Raw genomic sequence first — 25,329 nt, 5'->3', positions numbered from 1 at the left:
TCTCGTCGGAGAGAGCCAGCACTGTGAATATAACCAAAACAACAGTCCTATATAAACCGGTTCAGCAAGTGAAAGCCTCACAAGACACTGTCCATATGAAAGAGCAATTCACACCTTTATCTCGATCCCACAAGCCATGAATAACTATCCAAAATCCAACCCCCTCCAGCTGAACAGAATTCGGTCTGTGTTTTGGCTCTGAGGAACGGTGTGTTACTGTGCTGAAACATGCCTGCACTACACTTCATAATTTTCTCGCAGGCCATATTATTTTTTCACAGGACCATAATGATAATAACATATCATCAATTAATAATTAATCATTATTTTACGAAAATCATTGTTATTTGTGATGGTGGATGTTTGCGGGAGGCTTTAAGACCAAGCGGAGTCCTCTGTTCCCGCCTCACAGCGCGCGGGTCTCCGAGGCTTCACTGTCTGCGGTTTGACTTTACTGAATCAGATTGAGGCGAACTTGATCATGAGCCCAACATTTAGCAAGGCAGGAAAAGTCTAACGGAAGGAAGACGAATATCATTGAGCTAATGCTGTTAAAGAGAGAGAGAGAGAGAGAGAGAGAGAAAGAGAAAAACGAGTCTAGGGCTATTCTTAAACTTGGAGCTCATTATATTGAAGTACATATCCAAACACCAGAAACGTTATGCATTTTATTTATTCACATGCTGTATGGTTGAAATAATATTTTAGTTCACAACTTTAAGTTCCGTTGTTTAAAAAAATGCTTTATTGGCTAATGTTTCATAAACTTTCAGTTGTTATGCTCTAAAATCCATGCCATTATTAATTTCACAGTATTTTCACCTCCTAAATGACTAATCTTTAAAGTCACAATTTTATAATGGTCAAAATTACTCAGGCCAATGTTTTTTTTTAATTGATGTAAAAAATACAATTGTACAAACTGATAAAAACGCTAAAGTTTGTGAGAGGAAAAAAATAGGCTATAAGAAAATATTTTACAACAAATCCTTTAAATTTTAACATATCAGAACAAAACAATAATTAAAAATATATGATTCTAATGGATAAATATAATTGCAGTATATAATAATATAGGCTTAGTAATAAAAAAAATAATAATTTAAAGCTAAGCATAAGGTAAGCTTGGGCTTTCTCAATCGGGAGAAATCCAAACGTTTCCATATTTGTGATTTTGCCCATTTGAAGCTTAACTATTATTCATGAGGTAAATAGGCTGTGTGCGTTTCAGTATCGATGAAAAAAAAATCATAATTAACAATATGTCAAAGTGCTCACGCCAAATGTCTGGTGAACGACTGCTGTTTCCAGTGAATATGTGCGCGAGGCACCAGCGATCAAACAACTGAAACAAATAATACTTAATTTTTGGTCACACATAAGGCATAATTCAAAAATGCAAAGAATAATAACAGAGTTAATACGAATTATTGCTAAATGCTGGACCGTTCCCATTTCGCTCTGCATATGGAACCTGAAGATTTTTTTAAACCAAGAATGAACAGAAATGAAAATGAAATTAAAACATTTAAAACATTTTATCTCACTGTGATCTTGAAATTAATCTAGAAAAACTATAAACTAATTCCACATTGCACAAGGTGCAAACAACCTTAGGCCTGTTTCACACCAATGTTTAAGTTTTTTTCAAGTTTGTAGGTGTCAAGGTACAGAAACCAAATAATTAAATGTAAAATAGCACTGGATAGTCTTCAATGTAAAAATGAAATATACAATCAAACCTTAATTTATTCAGACACCTTCAACATGTCTCACATTATTACAGTTTTGCTATATATATCAAAAAATATACCTGGTGACTGAATAATTTTTGGTTTGACTGTTAAAACTACAAAGTAATTCATTCAAGAGCAGTGAGTGATTTTCATTTTCATTTTCTTGGATTAACATTACAGCAGCCAGTAGCTAAATTAGGCGCGGTCACTTTAAGAGACGATGAACGCATCCAATATAATACACATCCCATTTTTATTCCTCAACTGTTTACTTTCACGTAAGAAATAACTGACAGTTTTTTCGAGCATAATTTCCAAGGTGTATATTTTGACATATTTTATATGTATTTGTCGGCACAAGAGCAAAAATAAGCAAATTCGTGTTTTGAGACACCTTTCTCTGCGTGAGCCCTGAACAACAGAACACCGTGAGTACTGAATTGGGCTCTTTCACATCTCATTTCAAACTCTACTGTCAATTCTTTATCAGTCTGTACGGATACTGAACAACCCTCTACATGCGCCCTTTAGGTTCAATATTCCGGAAATATAATATAAATTATCACTGTTACGCTGACGACCTTCAATTATATCTTCCAATCAAATATGCCAACGACCTTTCCTTAGACCGTCTGTTCTCATGTCTAAATGAAGTTAAATCCTGGATGTCAAATAACTCACTGCAACTAAATGAAAACAAAACCGAAGTGCTTCTACTGGGTCCTGCTGCTACCAACAACTCTCGACTAGACTACTGCAATTCGCTCTATATTGGCCTACCTCTATCTACACTTTCCCGTTTACAGATGGTTCAAAACTCGGCAGCTAGATTGCTGACAGGAACTAGAAAAAGAGACCATATCTCCCCTGTCCTTTCCTCATTGCATTGGCTTTCCATAAAATTTAGAATAGATTTTAAGATCCTTCTTTTTGCATACAGAGCATTGAATAACTCGGCCCCGGATTACATTTCTGATCTTGTAAAACCTTACACAGCTGTTAGGCAATTAAGATCTGGAGATCAGTTACTTTTATCGGTTCCTCGTTCTCGCTGCAAATCAAAAGGTGATCGAGCTTTCTCTGTAGCTGCCCCAAAGCTCTGGAATGGTCTACCCTTGAGTATTAGGGCTTCTCCATCACTGGATGTTTTTAAAACTAGCTTAAAGACATATTTTTATACCTTAGCTTTTGAGTGATACTGTTTATGTATTTATATTATTTTATTCTTTTTATGTATATATAGTTGGTGTTTTATGTATAATTTGTCTGTTGTATATGATATTTGCTTTTATCTCCACTCTTTTCTATTTTAAATCATGTTTTACTGTAAAGCACTTTGGATCAGCTACAGTTGTGTTAAATTTGTGCTATATAAATAAACTTTGACTTGACTTTGACATCTTTGTGTTTGTTGAAACTGCGATTTGTATTTGTTCGTTCAGGTGCAGGAGGGACTTCGAGGAGAACTTCGCAGAAGAGAGATTGATTCAGTGTCGCTGTCTGTGATACGCGGCTCTCGATCTCTCTCTCTCCGCACCTAACAGAGCGCGCGAGTAACCAGCTCTGTTCAGCTTTTCCGCGTCTTGTGTTTGGAAGCTTTAATGTTTAAATCGACAAGCGGTAAGGCGTAAAAACGTGAAAAAGATAAGCTTTCGTGACGATGTGCAGCAGTGGCCCGTCAACTGTCCTGAGCATATTTTTAGGCTGGCCTCAGCCAGTCGCTTATATAAAATATCAAGGTGAAAGTCATCATATCTTGCTTAGTATAGACCCAGCTCCCAACCCAACTTTGAGAATAGATTAACGGCGATATTTTTTATTTTTCGCCCGATAAGAGTCTCGCGTTAACGCAGCACATTAACGGCGATAACGGCCCACCCCTAATATATATATATATATATATATATATATATATATATATATATATATATATATAGGCCATATATTTATCTACTGTTTAATAAAAATTGCATACATATGATTCTTTGTGTAAAGGTCTTTAAATTTTTGTTTAGTAGACTGTAGCCTAAGACTATCCTACATTTTAAAAATTAACAAATTGTAAAAAATGTTATGTTCTTTTTTTATGTTACAATGTTATATCATAAGGTTATTGTTGTTTTACTTACTCCTATCTCATTTTATAATTCCATTAATTTCGCAATCCGTCCGTTTCCGCCACCTGGCAGTAGTTTCTATATATATATCTTGTGCATTGTTCATATTCACTACCCTTTCGTTATGTTCGGGATGAAAACTCTCAGCTCTCAGAACAACATCGAGTAAACAAAAGTGTGTTTATGCACCTGCTGCCTTTTAATGGTGGTGATAAGTATAGACTAAACAAAAGCAAAGTACGTGAATTTAAACACTTGCATGCCATCGTGCTGGTCATTTAATGGTGAGAAGAGCAGCAAGCAAAACGAGAAAGGGCTTGATTTGTACTGAAGTTTTCATAAATGATTATGCAGCTTGACCCCTCCAGTGAGCTGCAGCTTATTTGAAGTTGGTATTGCATTTTGGCTCATAAAACATTATGTTCATATATTTGATGCAAAGTAGATTTTTTTTAACATGATTTTAAGGTTTTAAACTGGCTTTACCATCAAGAAAAGACAAGCATTTCACACATAGGCCATCTGTACTTTTCACCATCAAAAGGCAGCAGGTGCATAAACATACTTCTTTTTTTGTTGTTTACATGAGGTGCATATTTGGATTTTTTCAGGTACATCAAGGTAAGTGCACAAAGGTCTCTCACACTCTCTCTCTCTCTCTCTCTCTCTCACACACACACACACACACACACACACACTATAATTTGCTGTTATACTCCATATAACGCCATATACAAGCCAGGAACTAAGCCCTTTTTTTTTTTTTTTTTGCACAGGCCTATTTAAAGGGTTAATGGTCCCACCTAGAGATCAACTGTAAAAAAACAAAAACAGATGGTGAATAACACTAAATTTTGCATACTCTGGATTTATGTTAAAGAAAAGGATCATCCTTCTTGATAGCATCCCACAGTACACCCATTATGAAGTCCCAAATTAATCTTTTCAAATCAGTTAGATAACCTCTGGTGAACAGACTCAAAAACTTTCAAACAAATGTGTAATCAGACATGTATGACTTCATTGTTTCATTTGACACAGGATTTGTCCGTAACACAGCTGACAAAATAATGAATCAAATGTTAATATTCATTAACATATTTAAAAAGTAATTAATAGCTTGAGCTTGCCAAACGTTTGATTTAGCACATTATAAAATGTATATAAAAGTCTTGCCAACCTAAAACATTTGAACTGTAGTTTAGAACAGATATTTTGGAGTTTAAGGCAAGCAGTGTTTCATTTCAAACAAAATACAAAAACAGCAGTGCTCTGAAATATTACCAAGTTTAAAATGACTGTTTTCTACTTTAATGATGCTGAAAATGCAACTTTGACATTGCAGAAATAAACTGCAGTTTCAAATATATCACTCTTATCTTCAGTGTCACATGATCGTTCACAAATCATTCTAAAATACAAAACATTTTGCCAAAGTATTTTTCTGATTGTCAATATAATTTTTTTTTCACTGATAGGTATTTTCAGCACTTAAGTGGACAACATGCATATTTCATCACTCTTTTCCCCTGCGTGTACATTTAATGTACTTAAACCTTGCACTAGACAAGACTCTTATTTTGATAGGATGGCGTGACGTCATAAGGCTGCGCCGCGCTTCTGCGTTTGTTGTCATTCTGCTGAAGAAAGGTTTGTGTTTTCGCCATTAAAGTGTTTAAATTGATGCCAACCGTTTTGTGCGAGTAAAGCGCACCCTCACACGAGTAACAGAGAAGAGATGTGTTTAATTTCGTTCCAAACATCGTGAATCAGTTTATGTTTAACACGAATTCAATCACTGGCAATCTGCTGTTTAAATTATTACTTGCTGCTAGGAAAGAACATTTAGTTTCAAGGAGCTGATTGAGACGCACCCACAGATGAGATTAAATTTCGATTTACCTTCCTTTTTTGTTAATTATTCTCATCTTAAACAGGGCAGTGTATAACGTTAAAAACACAAAAAAACACCTGCTGAAGTGACTGAGATCCACGTGACTCACTTTTTATAAGGATGGAGTTTATTAAAGAAGAGAGTGAAGATATTAAGATTGAAGAAACATTCAGAGTCAAACATGAAGATACTGAGGAACAAACAGAGATTGAGTTTATGAAAGAAGAGAGTGAAGAAACATTGAGAATCAAACATGAAGATACTGAGACACAAACAAAGATTGAGTTTATGAAAGAAGAGAGTGAAGACATGAAGATTGAAGAAACATTCAGAGTCAAACAAGAAGATACTGAGACACAAACAGGTTGGTTTTTATTCTCAAAACTGAAATCACTCATCTGACCCTTATTAAAATGTCCAGATGAGGGAAAAACATAATGGAATGTGGAAAAACGGTGGTGTTTCCATTTATATAGATATCGATGTTTAGCCTATTTAATTTTGGAGTAGGGGTTCAATCTTCAACTGGCTGACGAAAATTAACCATGGTTTTTTGGTTTTATTGTAGTAAAACCATGGTTAATTTTCGTCAGCCAGTTAAACTATGGTAACCACAAATTAACCATGGTTTTGCTATATTAACCATAGTTAAACCATTGTATTTGTAGTAAATCTGTGGTTATACAAATGGTAGTCAACACAGCAAAAAACCACTACAGTTTTACTATAATAAAACCATGGTTATTTTTCGTAAGGGCTAGGAGATCACTCACAGGTCACGTGATCTGGCAGCTGCCTGTGGTAGGTCATGTGACCTGTCAGTAGGGACGCAAAAAAAAAAAAAATTCAGAATCAATGCCAACTCAGTTTTTTTGTTTTTTTTAATGTAGAATTTCTATACTATTGTGTATTCACCTGATCATCCGTTTTGTGTTACACACAATCTAATAAATATAGACAACTTAATTTTATTGAAAAATTACAAATGAAAAAATATAATCCTAATCGGTGACAAAAAAAATATATATATATATATATATATATATATATATTATAAACTAGGTTAGTAATTCAGCAGCAAAAGCTATTCTTGAAAAATTGTAAATGCACAATTATAAAAAAAAAATTAAACTAAACATTTGCTGAAACATGTCGTCGGAAACAAAAGTTAAGCGTAGAACAAAATCTGATTAAAGGTTACACATTGCTCTTTGTATTGTAAAACAAATTCATGTAAAACAAGGAGTCGTGTGTGTGTGTGTGTGTGTGTGTGTGTGTGTGTATATATATATATATATATATATATATATGTATGTATTTTAAATGCATAGTGTAGTAATGAAGGCAGCAACATATAATAGAACAGAGCAAAAAAGATGGCTCCAATAAAGAATGGCGCAAAGCGCTTTATGTGCATCCCGTGTTTTTTGTTAAATCACATTTGTTTTGTCCAAAAGTGTGCTTTCACTTTAAATGAGCGTGAGCTGCACAGCAAAAATAGACTGGATGCTGAAACTCACGCTGCACTGCTGTTCACGCGCTGCTCCTGGTGTGAATGCACTCATTGATTAACATGGACGCCGAAAAAAATGCAGCTCACACTTGCGGTGTGAAAGAGGGTTAACACTTGAAAAGAGACAGAAATCTAGATGTTTTTGGAGGGATGCTCATTTTTAAATCAAACCCTATTTATTGCATTAAAGTTAGTTAATACTATATTTATGTGGTGGATAATTTGTTTATAATTCATGCAAACATGCATATTGCCCACCAAACTTGTTATTTTCGGACAGTACAAATTACAAAAGACAGTACCTCACAGTCAGCTCCAGTGGCGCAGAAGGTCAAATGTGTTTCACACATATTTTGACGTGATTGACCTGGGTTCGAAGACACCTTTTGGCGAATTTTTTTTTTCTCCCTTTTCAAATTTCAAATCTCATTAGAAAAGCATTTTTTTTTCAATGAAAATTAAGTAAATTAATTAAAAAGTTAAGGGTAGGTTCAGGGAAGGCTTTTTTGTCCCAATAAGGTGGCATCCATTAAATTAGACTCAAGTTATTATTGCATCCTGTTTTATAATGTACTACAATACTGAGGTGCAGATAATTGCCACTATTTGCAGATCGTATAAATATCAGAAAATCCTGCTATTTGAACAGAGTATACATGGAATCTATAGATGTTTGCACTAAGTGTAAATAGCCGCTGATTTTTTGATAACTGCTAGACTAATGCCTGCGATGCAATGTTGCTGTTAAAATAAACAAAAACCTATAAATAAAAAACCAAAATTATTTCAAATATTTTTGTAATTAGATTAAAGTTATGGCTGACCCTAAACCGCAGCTTCCTACTTTATTAACTTTCTAAAGTGTTCAATTTAGTGGGAAAACGAAGTCAAAAACGCTTGTAATAGCTGGATCTGGATCGAGGCTGCGTCTCGCACTCTCGCTCACAACTCTCTGAAGACTCGTTCACTTAGGAAGCGTTTCGCAGCGATCATTTTCATACCACGGACGCTAAACATTTTGAATTATACATGCAGACATTCATATGAGGAGTTTAGCTGCAAATTAGTCAGTCAGAACAAATTTTATTTGCGAACATAAAAAATGTACCGAGGTCTGGACCTCATAGCTGGCTATGGTCATGCGTAGTGTATTACATCTGTGCGATACTTTATTGAGCCTTTTCTTTTAATCATTTTAAATCAATCTTGAAGAGAGTTTCATCGCTAACCAAACGTGACATGCAGCTTGAATGCTGAATGGATGACCGCAGCGGAGAGAAGACTTTACGTGAACTTGGCCTAAATATTCTCCTCTACTTCACATTAAACTAGGGAATGGCTCACCCAAAGGGACAATTACCCAAAAATGAAAATGAGGTCATTAATAACTTACCCTCATGTCGTTCCAAACCCGTGAGCTCTCAGTCCCTCCATTGAAGATGTTTTTCTTACCTTTCTGGACATGGACAGTAGACCGTACACACAGCTTCAAAGTAGACCATGTGACATCAGAGGGTCAGTTAGAATATTTTGAAGGATAGAAAATACATTTTGGTCCAAAAATAACTTTATTCGGCATTATTCTCTTCTGTGTCTGTTGTGAGAGAGTTCAAATCAAAGCAGTTTGTGATATCGGGTTCACATCGAATCACTCGATGTAACCAGATCTTTTTGAACCAGTTCACCAAATCGAACTGAATCGTTTGAAACTGTTCGCGTCTCCAATAATCATTAATCCAGAAACAACTTCAGCTGTTAACTTTTAATACTAACTTTTAAGACTCTTATCGTGCGATTAAAAAAATATCGCCGTTAATCTATTCTCAAAGTTGGGTTGAGAGCTGGGTCAATTCTAAGCAGGCTATGATGACTTTCACCTTGATATTTTACATAACTGACTGGCTGAGGACAGCCTAAAAAGATGCTCAGGACAGTTGACGGGCCACTGCTGCACACAGTCATGAAAGCTTAGCTTTTACACATGTTTTACGCCTTATCGCTTGTCGATTTAAACATTAAAGCATCCAAACACAAGACGCGGAAAAGCTGAACAGAGTAGCTGGTTACTCACGCTGTGTTCGGTGCGGAGAGAGAGAGAGAGAGAGAGCCGCGTATCACAGACAGCGACACTGAACCGAGCTCTCTTTCTACCAAAAATTATTCAGACACCAGATATATATTTTTTATATATATAGCAAAACTGTAATAATGTGAGACATGTTGAAAGTGTCTGAATAAATGTAGGTTTGATTGTATATTTCATTTTTACATTGAAGACTATCCAGTGCTATTTTACATTTAATTATTTGTGTTGAGTTTGGCTAGATACCGGCTAAAGACAAACAGGCTTCACACAGGTTGCAGTGAGAACACAGTCATTTGTTTATTGGTACAGGTGCTGCTTAAATAGAACATCACATGGCATGGACACATGACAAACACACCTGAGAGGAAACTACAATAATTGGGAGCATACTCATTTAACCAATCAATCAATTAACAATTTGGTTTCTGTACCTTGACACCTACAAACTTGAAAAAAAACTTGTGTAAATAGCACAAATAAATAAAAATAATCGAACATACAAATTAAACAATTTCAAACAGGGCCCACTGGTACAACCTTCACTGGGTCCCCGCTGACCCCAGCTACAGCTTTGCTCACGCCTGCTTCACACATACTCCATCTGCAGTGTGTATGCAGTCCGTATGTGTTACGTATGTGGTGCAGCACGGACTCGATGTGCTTTCACACAGGACATGTTTGCAGTTCGCTACTCGGTACGTAAATGATCGCTTCACTGCTGCAGACGCAATGCTCCTGGAATGCAACTGGAATCCGTTAACATGGGTGTGTAAAAAAATATACAACGCGTACGCACTGAAGACGGAGTACGTGTGAAACAGGCGTAAGGTTGTTTGCACCTTGTGCAATGTGGAATTAGTTTACAGCTTTCTCAAACAGTTTTTGATGCATTTTGGAAACAGGAGATGAGCCCCTTTTCTAATGCCCCATCTAGCTTGATAAACCCCTTCTCAAAGACTTACTGTTTGTTAATTTTATTTGGTAACACACATATTCTGAATGCCGTCGGCAGCATTCGAATGAGCCATTTTAATCTAGATTAATTTCAAGATCACAATGAGATTAAAAAAATTAATCTATGCCCACCACTAATATATCTATATATAATGAAGACTAAACAAGAAATATATTTTAACTTGGATAATATATTAAGGAAAAACTGCAATAAGTGGCATTGTGTGGAGAGTATTGATTCATTTTCGTGCTGCACAAAAGGAAACCACACGGCAGAAAGTAGCATCCAATTTTGAATTCCAGCTTATTTTACATAAGCACAAATTTTTGTTTCTATTGTGAATATATACAAATTAGGGCAAACCTTTTACAATAGATAATTTTTATGACTAAAAAGAGTAGTTTCTTCCACTGCATGCATGCAAGGATAAGCATTGCTACCTTGATAATGCAGCCTGTTCATTACCATAATAAAATACAGTCAAACATATGGGAAAAAAAACACACTTCTCAGTTTAAATGTAGTATAAGGTATGTGCCATTAAGCGTTATCAATGTTCCACCATGATGTTATGCAAAACATTTTGTTTTACGTGGATATTGGAAAGTGAGTGTAGTAGGCTACAAAATAAATATTTTAACAGTCAGATACACCATGAATGCAGAAACATTTGATTTTATTTTGAATGGGAGTCTCAACGTTGGTTTCACATTTGTTTTAACCTAAAGAAACTAGATTTAGCTTGTCGTTTATATTGCTATAGCTTCTTATTCTTAATTTATTTTCTAAATACTGTTAATTGAAATAATTTGTTGTGAAATGAGGCGAACTAAAATAACCTAGCTATGTTTACAGTGTTTATTATAATGTTTGTAAACATTTTGTGTCGGCATTAGGTCTATTTCTGAATGAAATAATAAAATGCGATTTGTACATGACACTTTTTCTTCTACTAAATTTTTTTTTTATTTAAATGTGTAGCGTATTTTAACCATGCAGAAAACCTTTTAAAATATTTTGATGAATTAAAAAAAAGTTCCTTTTATCCGCCATGTTCGTCAATAACTTTACACAAGATAATAACATGCACTAAATTTGCTTGCAAAATATGGCAGTCATAAAAACGTACAGCAGCACAGCCTAATAATAATTTGTTCTTAAGAGACCTGTGCTTTGTATCACTAGTGTAGTGTCAGTGCTCTGAGGATATAAGCCCTGCTCGCGTGAGGCATGCTTGCTTCCAGCTTGCGCTGTTCAGTTTATTAAAAGTTTATTAATGCACTCCCTTGGGTCTGCAGAAACACATTTTATTTAATAGGGTAGTAAGGGATCTGGATAATAGGTAAGGGGCGCTGGCCCCAAAAACTTTTAAAAATAACTAAATGTTTTCATGTGTGCCATTTAAACTGGGGTTAAATGTGTATTTGTTTGTTTTTACCTTAGACCTGACGCTGCTGAAAGAGGAGAGTCAAGAACTGCATGATGTAAAGGAAGACAAACATCTGTATGAGAAACATAATGATTTCATAATGGCAAACGATATTTTAGTTGCTCAAACTAAAAACAGTCCCTCACAAAAAAGTTATATCACTTGCGAACAGTGTGGAAAGAGTTTTGCCAGAAAGTTAGGACTTAAGGTCCACATGAGAATTCACACTGGAGAGAAACCTTTCACCTGCCAACAGTGTGGAAAGGGTTTTATTGAAAATGGAAACCTTACAAAACATATGAGAGTTCACACTGGAGAGAAGCCTTTCATGTGCCCTCAGTGTGGAAAGTGTTTTACACATCAAGCAACCCTTAATACCCACATGAAAATGCACACTGGAGAGAAGCCGTTCGCATGTGATCAGTGTGGAAGAAGGTTCAGGAGGAAACCAACCCTTAATGACCACATGAGAACTCACACCGGAGAGAAGCTGTTCCCATGTGATCAGTGTGGAAGAAGGTTCAGAAGTAAACAAAACCTTAATTGTCACATGTATATTCACTTAAGGGAAAACCATTTCAACTGTCATCAGTGCGAAAGGAGTTTCACAGACAAGGAACACCTTAAGAATCACATACTAACTCACATCGGAGAAAAGCCTTTCATGTGCCATATCTGTGGAAAGAGCAGCACAAACAAAGGAAACCTTAAGATTCACATGAGAACTCACACTGGAGAGAAACCTTTCACCTGCCCTCAGTGTGGAAAGAGCTTCACAGTTAAAGGAACCCTAAAGAATCACATGAGGATTCACACTGGAGAGAAACCGTACACATGTGATCAGTGTGATATCAGTTTCGCATATATCCCAGAGCTGAAACGTCATCAGCAATCTCATTCTGGGCATAGTTCATAAGTGTGATGGGGTTAAAAAAACTGAGCATCTGTGCATTAACTCCGGATAAAGAGAGAGTATTTTAACATGTCATGCAGATGTTTTTGTTCTTTGAAAAGAGTTTTAAAATTTAGCCATTTCTAATGGTACCAATTAATCAATTGATTGAATCAAGGCATCACTATTTGATTCAGATTAATGCTCATTATATTACATAATGTTCTACTTTGCTTTGAATGGCACAATGACAATAGAAACTGATAGATAAAAGGACAAACTGAATGAAACAATGAACATTGCACTGCGTATCGGATTCATCTTTAGAGAGTGAAAGCACAGGTAAACATGTTTTCAATCACAAAGCGTGCTGGATTCCAGGACCTGGACATCAGAACTGCCTCTGTAAAAAAACAAACCAAGTTTTATCAAACAATTATTTTGGATTCACTGACATATTGTACTTACTTTTTTATGACTTTCATAAAGGCACGTTCATGCCAAGGATGATATTAGCGTCTACACCAACAAACAATATTTGTTTATTCTATATGACGTCTGTTTTTTCTAAGTTATTCATTTTTATTTTCTGAATTGCTGTCAGTGTTTTCATTGTTCATCAGCTGGAAAAAATCGTTCTGAAAGTGATTCCAGCTATATTGTTTCTCTGTGCCTTCATTCTTATAGCTGTGGTGACATTCTTTTAAATGAGAACGATTTTAAGAACTATATCTTTATAGTTATCATCCTTGGTGTGAACGGGTCTTAAGAGTCATGTTTTGGAGTGCTTTCTTTTTCCACTTTCCGAACACTGTAGGAGGCCACTACCCACATCATCCGCCAGTTGTTCTTCTTAAGGTTTGGACCTCCAACGAGATTGGTGTTGTCTGCAAGATAGAAATATTATATACCATAATTTTTGTTTGTTTGTTAAATAACATGGATTATCATGGACAGTTAATCATGGACGGTTCACTAGTAACACACCCAAGGCTGGCGTTGGCTATAAACAAAGCAAGCAATTGCTTAGGTTCTCAGGCTTCGAGGCGGGGCCATTCATAATCGTAAGCTAATGCACACTAGTTCACCAATCAAGATGGGCAGCGTAAGACTAGGCTCTTTGTCCATTGGATATTTGCCTAAAAAGGAACCAGTTAATATCACTGTTTAAATGTGGTTCTCCACTTCCTGAATGCATGAAGAGACTGTGTACAGTTAAAGGGTTAGTTCACCCGATAATGAAAATTTGTCCATCTTCTACTCACCCTCGAATCAGCCTAGGTGTGTGTGACTTTTCCTCTTTCTGAATTATCCAAAGATATAAGAAAAATTGTTCTTACTCTTCAAAACCAGTCTCTTCTTGGCTTATTTAGAAATCCTCCATTTTCCTTTAAAAATCCTTGTTTTATGCTTCTAATTCATGACCAGTGTTTTATTTTGTTCCCTCTCCATGCTTGTCACTAAACACGCAGGGCTGACGAACTACAACATCTTCCTGCACGTCTTCCAGTTCCCCAGTCAGCAGAAGTGAGAAAAAAAGTGTATATATTATGTTTGAAATCTGGATATTTATCTTCTAAAAATGCATAGATTCGCTACAGGGGACCTTTATTCACCCTCCGGAGCCATGTTAGGGACGTTTTATTACAGATGCACGCACTTTATTTCATGTCTTCTGAACTGTTGAAAACAAACACCAGGGTACCCCATTGAAAGGATTGGAAGAGCAAGGACAACTTTTAATTTAACTTGAACCGATTAGAGTACTCTGTATAACGTTTGGAATCGTTAGAGATTTCCCAGTTCCAATTCCGGTTCTATTAGAATTATTAAATGACTATTACAAAAATTGTGGTTACGATCACTTACAATACTCCACTACTCAATGCTCAATACGGTTTATTAATTACTGCCAACTTAATTTAAAGGTTGGTAATGTCAAGATTCAACATATATTACAGAATACAAATTAAAAAATCGCCACAGACGCCCCACTCGCCACAGACGCCATGCGGCGCAGCGTGTCTTTTGTATGCGGGTCATTGCAATCAATGTGCTCAGTAATTAAACTGTTAGCCAGCACCCCCCATTATGGGACTCACAGATGAAAGTGCTCTACCAAACTTATAATTGTAACAGTTTCCTACTTCAGTGTGTTACAAACATAATTTTGGTGTCTTTGGAAAGAAGACCCTTTGGGCTTTCAAACCAGACTTGATAATGCTCAAAAATATAAAAAAGTTATAGACACTGAAGTGCCTTGAATTTTTTTTTTTTTTTACCACACTTAAATATTTTGTATTTGATATGAAAATACACGAAATGAGTCCTGGAGCAATCTAGAAAAGTAATGGGTTGAAAGCCACATGTCTCATAAGTTTCTATTTCAAATCTGAATAAGATGTCATGAAAAATGAGACTCCTGCTAATATTTATGTCTAGACCCCCACCCCCCAAATACAAGAAAATATATTTCCCAATAATATTGAAGGCTTCTACAAACTATTTAGTCAGTAAACATACCAATGCATAGTTTTTATTTTCAGTTATAAAGCACTAGACAGAAACTTAGACATCATATAAGTGATTTATTTGAGCACTAGAAAAATACAATAAGAATAATAAGAAAAATAAAAAAAGGTTTAACTTTGTTTGCCAATTACAGAACATCCTGAGATTGCTAGAAATGCAGTATTTACAATGAATTACGAGGCAAATAAGTGCTGATGTGCTGATGGCCACTTATACAGATGGTAATAACACAAATGTGCCAAAGTAAATAATCCATTCTCTCTATTCATATAGACGCGTTCACTTTGTTAGCCGTGATCATACAGTAATAGTGAGCTGATTTGGGCTGATTTGCACTCAAACAGATGGTAATCATGCAGATACATTCATATTCAACATAAAACACACTCTCACATATATAAAAAACTGTCGAAAATTAAAAGAAACAAAGACAAAGGCGATCGCTGTAAGTTCCGCCTCCATCAGCTGACAGGTGCGTCAGAGCGCATCACGAGGGAGATTCAAATTCAAATTCAAATAAACTATCAGTCGCCTATCTTTCATTCTTTGTTCCGGTGGATTGTCTCATTCTGTTTGTGACACTGTACGCTACAAAACCATGCCGTTTTTTTACTACCAAGACGCAGTTTCCGACCGTGAGTTATTCCATAATGGACGCAAACAGTTTTGTCGCTGAAGAACTGAAAAGTAAACAAAGGAATTATGATCCATATTACAACGTTATTGCTTTGTTGGACTAAACCTGCTTCATGAGATGTCGTTCAGTGGACCCTTACCTTTCTAACTAAACTGGGATTTACAGCTGTGGATGTGTTTATGGGATGTACAGCGTTTCTAATGTTCAAGTTTTTTATGTGTACTGCTTACACAAATGTAGCAAATACAGTCTTCATAAGCTTTCCATTGATTTGTCGTTGATGCTTAAGGCTTAGATCTTTATGATGATACATAGTTTGTCAAGATTAAATTTGTCCCGTTTCATTTAATCTATTCATAAACACTGACACGTGCGAGTTGAGAGGCTTTCAGGAAAAGGGGTGCAGGCTAAGAGGTTAAAAAGGCAGGGCGGCGACTCCGTTATTTGGTTTTGGACATCCTTCAGGGGAAATGCCTAATCATCAGAACACTGGTACAAGGCTGCTCACAGGGCTTGGTCACGTGTAGCACCAGAACCGTTTTCGGAACTAAAACTTAGAAATTGCTAACGGTTCCAGGTCTTTTACACAGTTAAATGGTTCTCAACCCTAATTATGAAAGAGGTAGGTCACATACACCTAGGAAGCTTCTAGGGCAAGTAGAAGATGGACGAATATTTATTCACGGGTAAACTAACCCTCTAACCCTGTGTTATACTTTTCACATGAGCAATCTTGATGCGTACATGGACAGTGCAGACGCCGATTACTTTGTATTTATATTACTGAAAGCATACACTGATGGTCTGCTCCGCAACAATCATGTGAACAAACAGTTGCCCAGAATTATTGGACATCTGGGTGTCTTCATATTGTTTTATTGAAGGATTGTAAAGGTTTAAGTAACAACAGGCTTCTTCACACTGCCTGCGCATGTGCAATTGGTGCTTTTGAAGCCTACTAACTAGGAGGCACGCAGTTGTCCGCTCAGACCCTCCGTGCACACCCTTTTTTATATCATGCCTACCATAGTGGGCTCGGAAAGTATAACACAGGCTTTGCAACTTTCCTGCATATTGCCGAATGGCACAGAAATGAGTACATCCCTGGAGGCTAAGCGAAAAGCTAAACAAGCGCAGCTTGTGATGCAGATATGTTAGCTATTATGTATTTTGATTGTATATAATTAAAATAAATGGAGCCTCATTCTGCTGATTCACATCAGTAATTTTTGAAAATATTATTTACTGCCGGATTTCAAAAATGTTAATGCTTTGAATCTGAGCTGATCGACTGTACATTGACATTGCAATGTAGGGGCTGACTTTCAAAATTCTGAAGAACAAGTTTTTTTTTTTTTTTTAAATAAAAACAGCATTTTCAGCTAGGCTAGAGTATAATTTATTATTTTAAAAAAGTACTTAATCTATCTGTATAAATTACGGTGATGTCTACATTATCTAAATAACCTATCTAATATTAACATTTAGTATTCATTTTTTAGTTTTCAAATAAATTATTTGGATGTATTCACTGAACAAATACAATTTAAGCATGGAAATATATATATTTTTAGTAACTCTTTTTAGTAGTTTGTCTCTTTCACTTCCACTGTTTGTTTTAGTGCTTATTAAAGGTTACTAAATGTAATAATAGATAAGATGACAATCTATAGTCTATATTGCTTCAGTAAGAGGGGGAAAGTGACACCTTGGGTGCCACACTATTAGGTATCCTCGGATACCTATCTAAAAAGTGTGTTGCTACCAGGGATCTGTTGAGAAAGCTCCTTCATCAAGCTTATGCAAGTGCAAGCAGTAGCCCTTGTGTGACAGGCAAGACCTTGTATAAATACTGGGTTCCTAGCCATATCCCTTTAAAGGAATCCTTCCTGATTCCAAGCGTTTAGCTCTATCCCGGGCCGAGGTCCTAACAAATAAAAACTGTTTGTAGCTTAGGGGTTTGGCCATAAGGGATAACGTCATGGACAGCCGTCTAAACATCCCAGGGGTAACTCCCATGGAAATGGTAGAGTTGGTATTTAGTATTTGCCATGATTCTGGCCTGCACTCCTCCAGCGTGGCGGCGTGTGGGTATACTGTTCCCCATAGAGCCCCCTAGAGGATGCAGTTTGAAGTTCCCTTAAAAGGGAACGTCTCAGGTTACGAATGTAATCAAGGTTCCCTGAGTAGGGAACCAGACACTGCTCCTCTAGCTCCTTGCCATGCTTCGGATGACGAAATGAGTGACGTTTTCTCCTGGCGCTTATTTATAGTTGCGTCGGTAGTGACGTCAGAGGCTGTTGCCGGCCAACTCTGTTTTTTTTCAATCTATGCTTCCAACATGGGTCACGACGAGGTGTTCCCCATAGCGCCCCCTACTGGACGCAGTGTCTCGTTCCCTACTTAGGGAACCATGGTTACATTCGTAACTTGAGACGTTTTTAAAGGTGGGGTGCTTTACCCACACCCTAAACCTGGCTGCACATAAGGTTTACAGCATCATGGCCATTACAAAGTGTTGTGCCAGACTTCAATCTATTGTACTGTGACTGAGGACATCCTCCAAAGCTAAGACCGTGCTGCGGGAGAAGCGGCAACTTCTCAGTAAGTAGCGTAGTCAATATATATCTCAGAAAGTTATGTTTGTTTCAAACTTCTTAAGTATATTGTAATACAAAATGTGCATTTGTGTTTCAGATCTGCCACAACATAACATGATTCTGGATGTTAGAACACAGTGGAACTCCCTTTTCTTGATGATGAAGAGATTTTTAGAGCAGTACCCAGCCATCTTGGCTACACCGCCGCCATTGAGAGTGTCAAAAATCGCTCTTGCCGCCCTGCTAACAATGCTGCAAAAGATTCATGAATGCTCTGACGCAGATTGAATGCTTATCTTGTATTTAAAGTGTCCGCAAAGCAGACAAGCTTGTTGATCTTGTGCAGACTAACCACAATGAGGTTAAAGTTATAAGTTAAAGGTAAAATATTTAAGGTATTTGCAGTAAAATATCCAAAAACCACTAGGCTAGTATTATACACACACCTAAAGGATTATTTAGAACACCTGTTCAATTTCTCATCAATGCAATTATCTAATCAACCAATCACAACGTGCATAACCTTGAGGTGGATGGGCTACAACAGCAGAAGACCCCACTGGGTACAACTCCTCTCTACTACAAATAGGAAAAAGAGGCTACAATCTTCACGAGCTCACCAAAATTGGACAGTTGAAGACTGGAAAAATGTTGCCTGGTCTGATGAGTCTCTGATGATTTCTGTTGAGACATTTAGATGGTAGAGTCAGAGTTTGGCGTAAACAAAATGAGAACATGGATCCATCATGCCTTGTTACCATTGTGCAGACTGCTGGTGGTGGTGTAATAGTGTGGGGGATGTTTTCTTGGCACACTTTAGGCCCTTTAGTGCCAATTGGGCATCGTTTAAATGCCACGGCCTACCTGAGCATTGTTTCTGACCATGTCCATCCCTTTCTGACCACCATGTACCATCCTCTGATGGCTACTTTCAGCAGGATAATGCACCATGTCACAAAGCTTGAATCATTTCAAATTGGTTTCTTGAACATGACAATGAGTTCACTGTACTAAAATGGCCTCCACAGTCACCAGATCTCAACCCAATAGAGCATCTTTGATATGCGGTGGAACGGGAGCTTCGTGCCCTGGATGTGCATCCCACAAATCTCCATCAACTGCAAGATGCTATCCTATCAATATGGGCCAACATTTCTAAAGAATGTTTTCAGCACCTTGTTGAATCAATGCCACGTATAATTAAGACAGTTCTGAAGGCGAAAGGGAGTTAAACACAGTATTAGTATGGTGTCCCTAATAATCATTTACGTGAGTAAATGTATATGTATATATCTGTGTGTGTCTGTGTGTGTATAAAGTGTATGTATATGTCTCAATCCTTGAACATCATTCTGACCTATCTGTATTTTCAATTTCAGTCAGTCTAATTTTGTCTGTATGCTCAAATACTTATGAAGCCACTTGTTGCAATGCCTATTTAACGATTTACTTATCCACTACAATAATGTCTTAAATTATCTATTAATATTTAGACTCAGTTGACATCCCTCAACTGAATATTATCATTAATCATTATAAACATGATGCTAAAGCAAGTTCAATATGAGCCACATAACGCCAGCACAACAGATCCAATTCATTCCACTTTAAAATTTGAGTCTGCCTTAAAGGAACTTACTCGCAAAAACCTTCTTAAGTTCAACTGGTCTCTCTCTTTTGTAAGGGTATGTTGTTGATAAGTGGTTTCTCTCTTCTGTGAGGTTCTTGTTGTTGGTTAGTAGATGGTTTCTCTCTTCTGTGAGGTTCAGGTTGTTGGTTAGTAGATGGTCTTTTTCCTCCCTGAGGTTGGTCATCTTAGTTAATATCTGTTGTCTCTCTTGATTGAAGGTGACACACAGCACTATGACTGCGGTCAGCAGGAAAACACACAGCAGCACCAAACACACCACACCTGCTCTGGAGCTCCTGATCTTCAAATGATCACTTACTGAAGATGATAGATATGTTAGTTTCTTCACTTCCTCATTTCATACGGCTCACATCAACTGAAAACGTGCTAACTTTAAACAAATTTTACTCTTAATTTTTGGATGAATTATTACTTTAATCACAGTTACCTGTGTGTTGGATTTTGTTGTGTTGTAGTCCTCTGTGTCTTTCTTGTGTTTCATGTCTCTTACAGCGTCTGCACTGATGTAGATATCAACAGTCCTTTCTATTTGGTCTTCTGAGTCCATTATTGAACCTTTATTCATACTATCATTCACAATACCATACATTTATATTTTGGTTCAGTTGAAATGGTCGTTTATCTATGAAACAATTGTAAAGTGTTAAAAAAAAAAGAAAAGAAAACCTGTTGCATACATTGATTTATATACTTTAATAAATTGTTGATTAATCTCTGTACCTGTGAGTTCAGATGACTGGATTCTCATCGTGTTAAATCTGTGATCTCTTTCAGACTTAACCTCTTACAACACCTTAAATCTTCTTTGCATATTTTCATTTATACTATCGGACAGCTTCAGTGTCAGCAAACTAACCCTAGTTTCTCTCCTGTAGTGGACTGTGTTACATCCCTCGTCTGTTTTTTATGGCCAGTATTTTTGCATAAAGGAACTGTTTTTGTGGAAATATTTAAAGTATTTATATAAAAAGGATATTCAGCTCACTGCAGAAGGATGTTGAATCCATTTCAATAATGTGGATTGTGTTCATTTAAATGAGGTTCAATTGTATTAATTCTAACAGGTGGTGTTGTAAACTTTTTGTAAATGTTTAAATTGTTGCTGTTGTAGCAAAAGTCAAGTCCGCTAATAAAAGTTTTTTTTTTTTTTTTTTGCCAATTACAGAAACTGAAAAGGAAACTCTTTAATCAGTTAGCAGTCCAGACCAATAAAGTTCAAGAGTGTGTATAAATACAAAGTTCTGGGATGAAACGCTAGATGGTGCAGTCCGATAGGTCTAACTCCCCAAGGCATAACCACATCATTGCATTTCACAGCTGATTTCTTTTCTCCAGTATCCATAGACAATGAACTCGCTGCTCAACTTTCAAATATTTGACCATATTTGATGTAGCAGTTGTCATTAGGCTTGTTTGAGAAAAATCAGATGCATGCCAATTAAGACATGTGCTTTATATACCCTTTTATTTTCTTGGTTTTTAAGTTCTTTTTGTTGTAATTTTCTCTTTATTGTATTGCATGCTTGTGTTAATTTTGTACATTTACATTTTTGCACAACATTAATCCATTAAATACATTTGTGATTCAAACATGCATATCTAATGTTTTGGTTTTACAATAAGGCCTCATGTTTGTGTTTTTATCCGAGGTCTTTATCTAGGTATGTCTTATTCCAGGAGTGCAGTAAACAAAACCCACACATGCATGCTAATTTCTTAATTTAGAATGTGTTTTTGTTTTATATAATTTTTGAATATTAATTAGCTGTACACAATTTTATTGGTCATTAAACGTGAATGTCACACTCTTAAATTTTTAACCCATAATTAGAGATAACAATGCAAATTTAATATCTGTTTGCTCATCATTTCTCATTATGGCTTTGATTATAAAAGGCATCCACAAAGTTAACAATTTTAGCAAGATGGAGAATATGTTACTAACACTATCAGACTCCCAGGGAGCAATCACATTAACAGTAAGCAAAGAAATTGCTGAGAGAATAAAGAATGGCAAGTAAACAAAAAACAAGATTGGTTGCTTGATGATGTAAAAATAATACATTTTATTTTTATTGATTAAAAATTTGTTTTTTATAGTAGCATAATATGCAGCATATATAATGCAACAAGTGAGATCTGCAGCACAGAAACAAGGTAAGGCATTTTTATTTAACCATAATAACATTTCAAATTATTTAAAAATTTGTACTACAGAAATAAAATAGCATTTTACTAAAAGCTGGAGCAAGCCTTCAAAGAAAAAGGTTACAACATCAGCAATGAAAAATTGTGCAAAAAAACTTGGCAACATGATCACTACTTACAAAAGGGCTAACGACCGGTGTCGGTTAACAAGAGAGGAAAGAGTTACATGGGAGTATTACAAGGTTAGTCTGCTTTTTGTATTGAAATTACTGCAAATCACTGGGTTTACATAAAAAAAATTATTTCTAAAGCATCTCTATTTACATTATTTTACATGTTTTCTCAAAGGAAATGGAAGACTTATTTGGGAAACCTTGAGTTGGGAGTGCACCATCAGGCACAATCTGCTCGACTCTGTTCCACACTACTTCATCCCAAACCAAGTCCTCAATTGCACAGGCCACAGGCTCCCAAGAACAGCCTCTCCCAGAAGAACAACCAGGTCCCTCCACTGCTATGCCCTCCAAAAAAATGCACAGAAGGAGACAAACAACGTCCACATTCTGTGAAGTTTATGAAGCACATTCAGAGAGGAGAACAGCCGCTCTAGAGTCACTAGCGTGGCCTGACTTGGAGCGCTGAAGAAGGCTTAAAGAAAGGCGGAGAAGGATGTTTGAAAAAAAATCTCTTACCTTCCTTGGAGAAATCATTGAACAACCAAAATAAATCAGTAAATCCCAGGAAATGATAATCGATACATTAAAAAAGTTTAACAATTTAACCCATTTCCATGTGTATCATCATTTTATTGCTTATCACATCATTATTATAGAGATAACACAAAACATTCCTCCCTAGACAGGGAACAGTGGTTGACTAGCAGAATATATGTCAATCATTTGATAGTAAGTGCTTAAAATAATCCTGTACAATCCCATCCATCAGCTCACAAAACATTAAAATCAAAAAGCTAATTAAGATAAGTTTATACAAGTTCTTATTGTTGAATGTACAACAAGTAAATGTGATGTTCACAGGGGGCCACAGATTGCATCTCTATGATGTGATGCATCATTGTGAATGTGGGCTTCTGGTGGGTATGGGTCATCCTCCATAACATCTGACTGCTGATCTTCGTCAATTTGGTCATTGGATTTCTGGCAGATGTTATGAAGAATGCAACAGGCTGTGACTGCAGAAGAAGAGTCTCCTGAATTTTGATTTTAAAATTCCAAATGCATGCTCAATAACTACAAGAGCAGAATTCAGTTTCCTATTGAAGCGTCTCTGCCTGACAGTCAAGTGGCCATTGTCTCTGTATGGCTTCATAAGCTGAAGCGAGAGAGGGTATGCAGAATCTCCAATTATATGCATGTCCTCAGGAACCAGGGAACGTGGATCTTCCTCAAGAAGTCGGCCTACCTCTGACAACCGAAATGCCCTTGAATCATGCCGACTACCAGGGTGACCCACACTGACATGACAGAACCGCCGCTGAACACAGAATCCTCTAAGAATAACAGAATAGAACTGTTTCCTATTGATATAGGCCACAAGATTCTCACAGTGTGGTTTTACTATTGGAATGTGGCATCCATCAACTGCACAGACAGTTTTAGGAAACCCAGCTGTTTCGAATTGTAACTGTGATATGTGTAGGGCTTGTCCTCTGGGCCAGGATATGTAATGTGACAAATGTGTTATTACAAGAGAACAGAACTCATGCAGGTGTGTTAAACTGTAGATTTGGTTATGTTAAATCTGTCTGCCACTCCTCTAAAGCAGTGGTTCCCAACCTTTTTTTCAAGAGACCCCTATTTTAACACTGAAAAATCTTAACGACCCCCATGACCCCCCCCCCCATTCAAATACACCAGTATAGACATCAGCTTAATGTGACTGTCAGTTGTTTAAGTTTTTAATAACACCAGAATGCAAACAATTAACTGCAACTTGCAACTACTGAGTTTTTCCAACAACAGATTCCATTTATTTTCCTAAACCCGTTGAGCAAATAACAGCACATTTTAATCTGTTAGCGTAAATATCAAATCTATCCATTTCACTTATTACCTTAAACGTGTAACAACATGCAAGGGTTCACAATGACCGACTTTTGTTTTCAGCCTGTGCTTTTTAACTGATGAACAAACAGAAGCAAATTAAAATTTACTAACATGAATATCACTTATTCAGAGAATTAATGTATTTTTTGTTTTGCATTCTAAAAACTAAAAACATTCACCAATTAAAACACAACAATAACCACTGCATAATAAATATTTACATATTGTAAGTTATGTTTTTTCATGCCTTTTCTCTTGTTCCTGGTTGAATTAAAGCCCTTATTTAATTGTTTTAATGTGACTATTTAATGTGAAGTCTGGGCCTGCATATCCAGGGCTAGAGATTGTATATTAGGCATGATTTTCGTGACAGCCATACGAAAGTCATGGTGCACATCCAGCTTGTTGCGTGCCTTCGTTTTGATGGTTACCAGAGAACTAAAAGCAGTCTCGGACAGGTATGTTGTGGCGAATGGCAGGATGAGTCTGGTTGTAGCATGGTGCGCAAGCTTGGGTGCGACGTTAGGTCCTTTCACCAGCCGGAACCGTTTGTACCCGTGTTCATTGAAGAATCTCCTCAGAAGAGAATTAGACTTGATATCCAAGAGCTCGTCCTCCGCTTGTAAATACTCCACGTCCTCCTCCTGCGCAGTGAATGGATCCATTACCCATGCGCATTTAGCGACATGTTCATCAACATCCGAAAACCGTGACGTCATCTCTTTCTGTAGCCGTTCCATGTGAAGTATGAACTCCTTGCTCAAGGATTCAGGCAAATTTCCCCCGGTCTGTTTAAGAAGTGATGGAAAATGGTGTAGGTCTCGTTTCATCAGCTTATTCCTCCTAAAGTCCACTTTATGCACAAATGCGTCAATAATTTCCTTGCATTCCAGCACATTTGCATCCGCGCTCTGCATGCGCTTGTTTGTTTCATTATAGAGGCTGAAAATATCCGCCAAGTATGACGTTCTGATGAGAAATGCATCTGTCATTTCGTCAAACAGCTTCTGATTGTTCATTTTCAGGAACTCTTTTATTTTTTCTTTTAGTTCAATAAAACGAACCAACACTTG

General features: G+C 36.7%; 1 protein-coding gene across 2 annotated transcripts; it reads left to right on the top strand.

The window, feature by feature from the left end:
* Nucleotides 1-5,431: 5,431 nt before the first annotated feature.
* On the top strand, nt 5,432-13,640 carry LOC113066629 (gastrula zinc finger protein XlCGF8.2DB-like). 2 transcript variants are annotated; one of them, XM_026238573.1, is made up of 3 exons: nt 5,432-5,503; nt 5,791-6,111; nt 11,745-13,640. In XM_026238573.1, exons 2-3 carry the CDS (start codon nt 5,868-5,870, stop codon nt 12,644-12,646), a joined length of 1,146 nt encoding a protein of 381 aa, XP_026094358.1. In that variant the 5' UTR covers nt 5,432-5,503; nt 5,791-5,867; the 3' UTR covers nt 12,647-13,640. The 2 variants fall into 2 exon arrangements, with proteins under 2 accessions (XP_026094358.1, XP_026094350.1); XM_026238565.1 differs by having other exon boundaries at nt 5,458-6,111.
* The last annotated feature ends 11,689 nt before the right edge of the window (nt 13,641-25,329 follow it).

The sequence above is a fragment of the Carassius auratus genome, chromosome 4 (genome assembly GCF_003368295.1).
Source record: "Carassius auratus strain Wakin chromosome 4, ASM336829v1, whole genome shotgun sequence".
NCBI classification, from domain to species: domain Eukaryota; kingdom Metazoa; phylum Chordata; class Actinopteri; order Cypriniformes; family Cyprinidae; genus Carassius; species Carassius auratus.
This window is presented reverse-complemented; position numbering and strand designations above follow the sequence as displayed.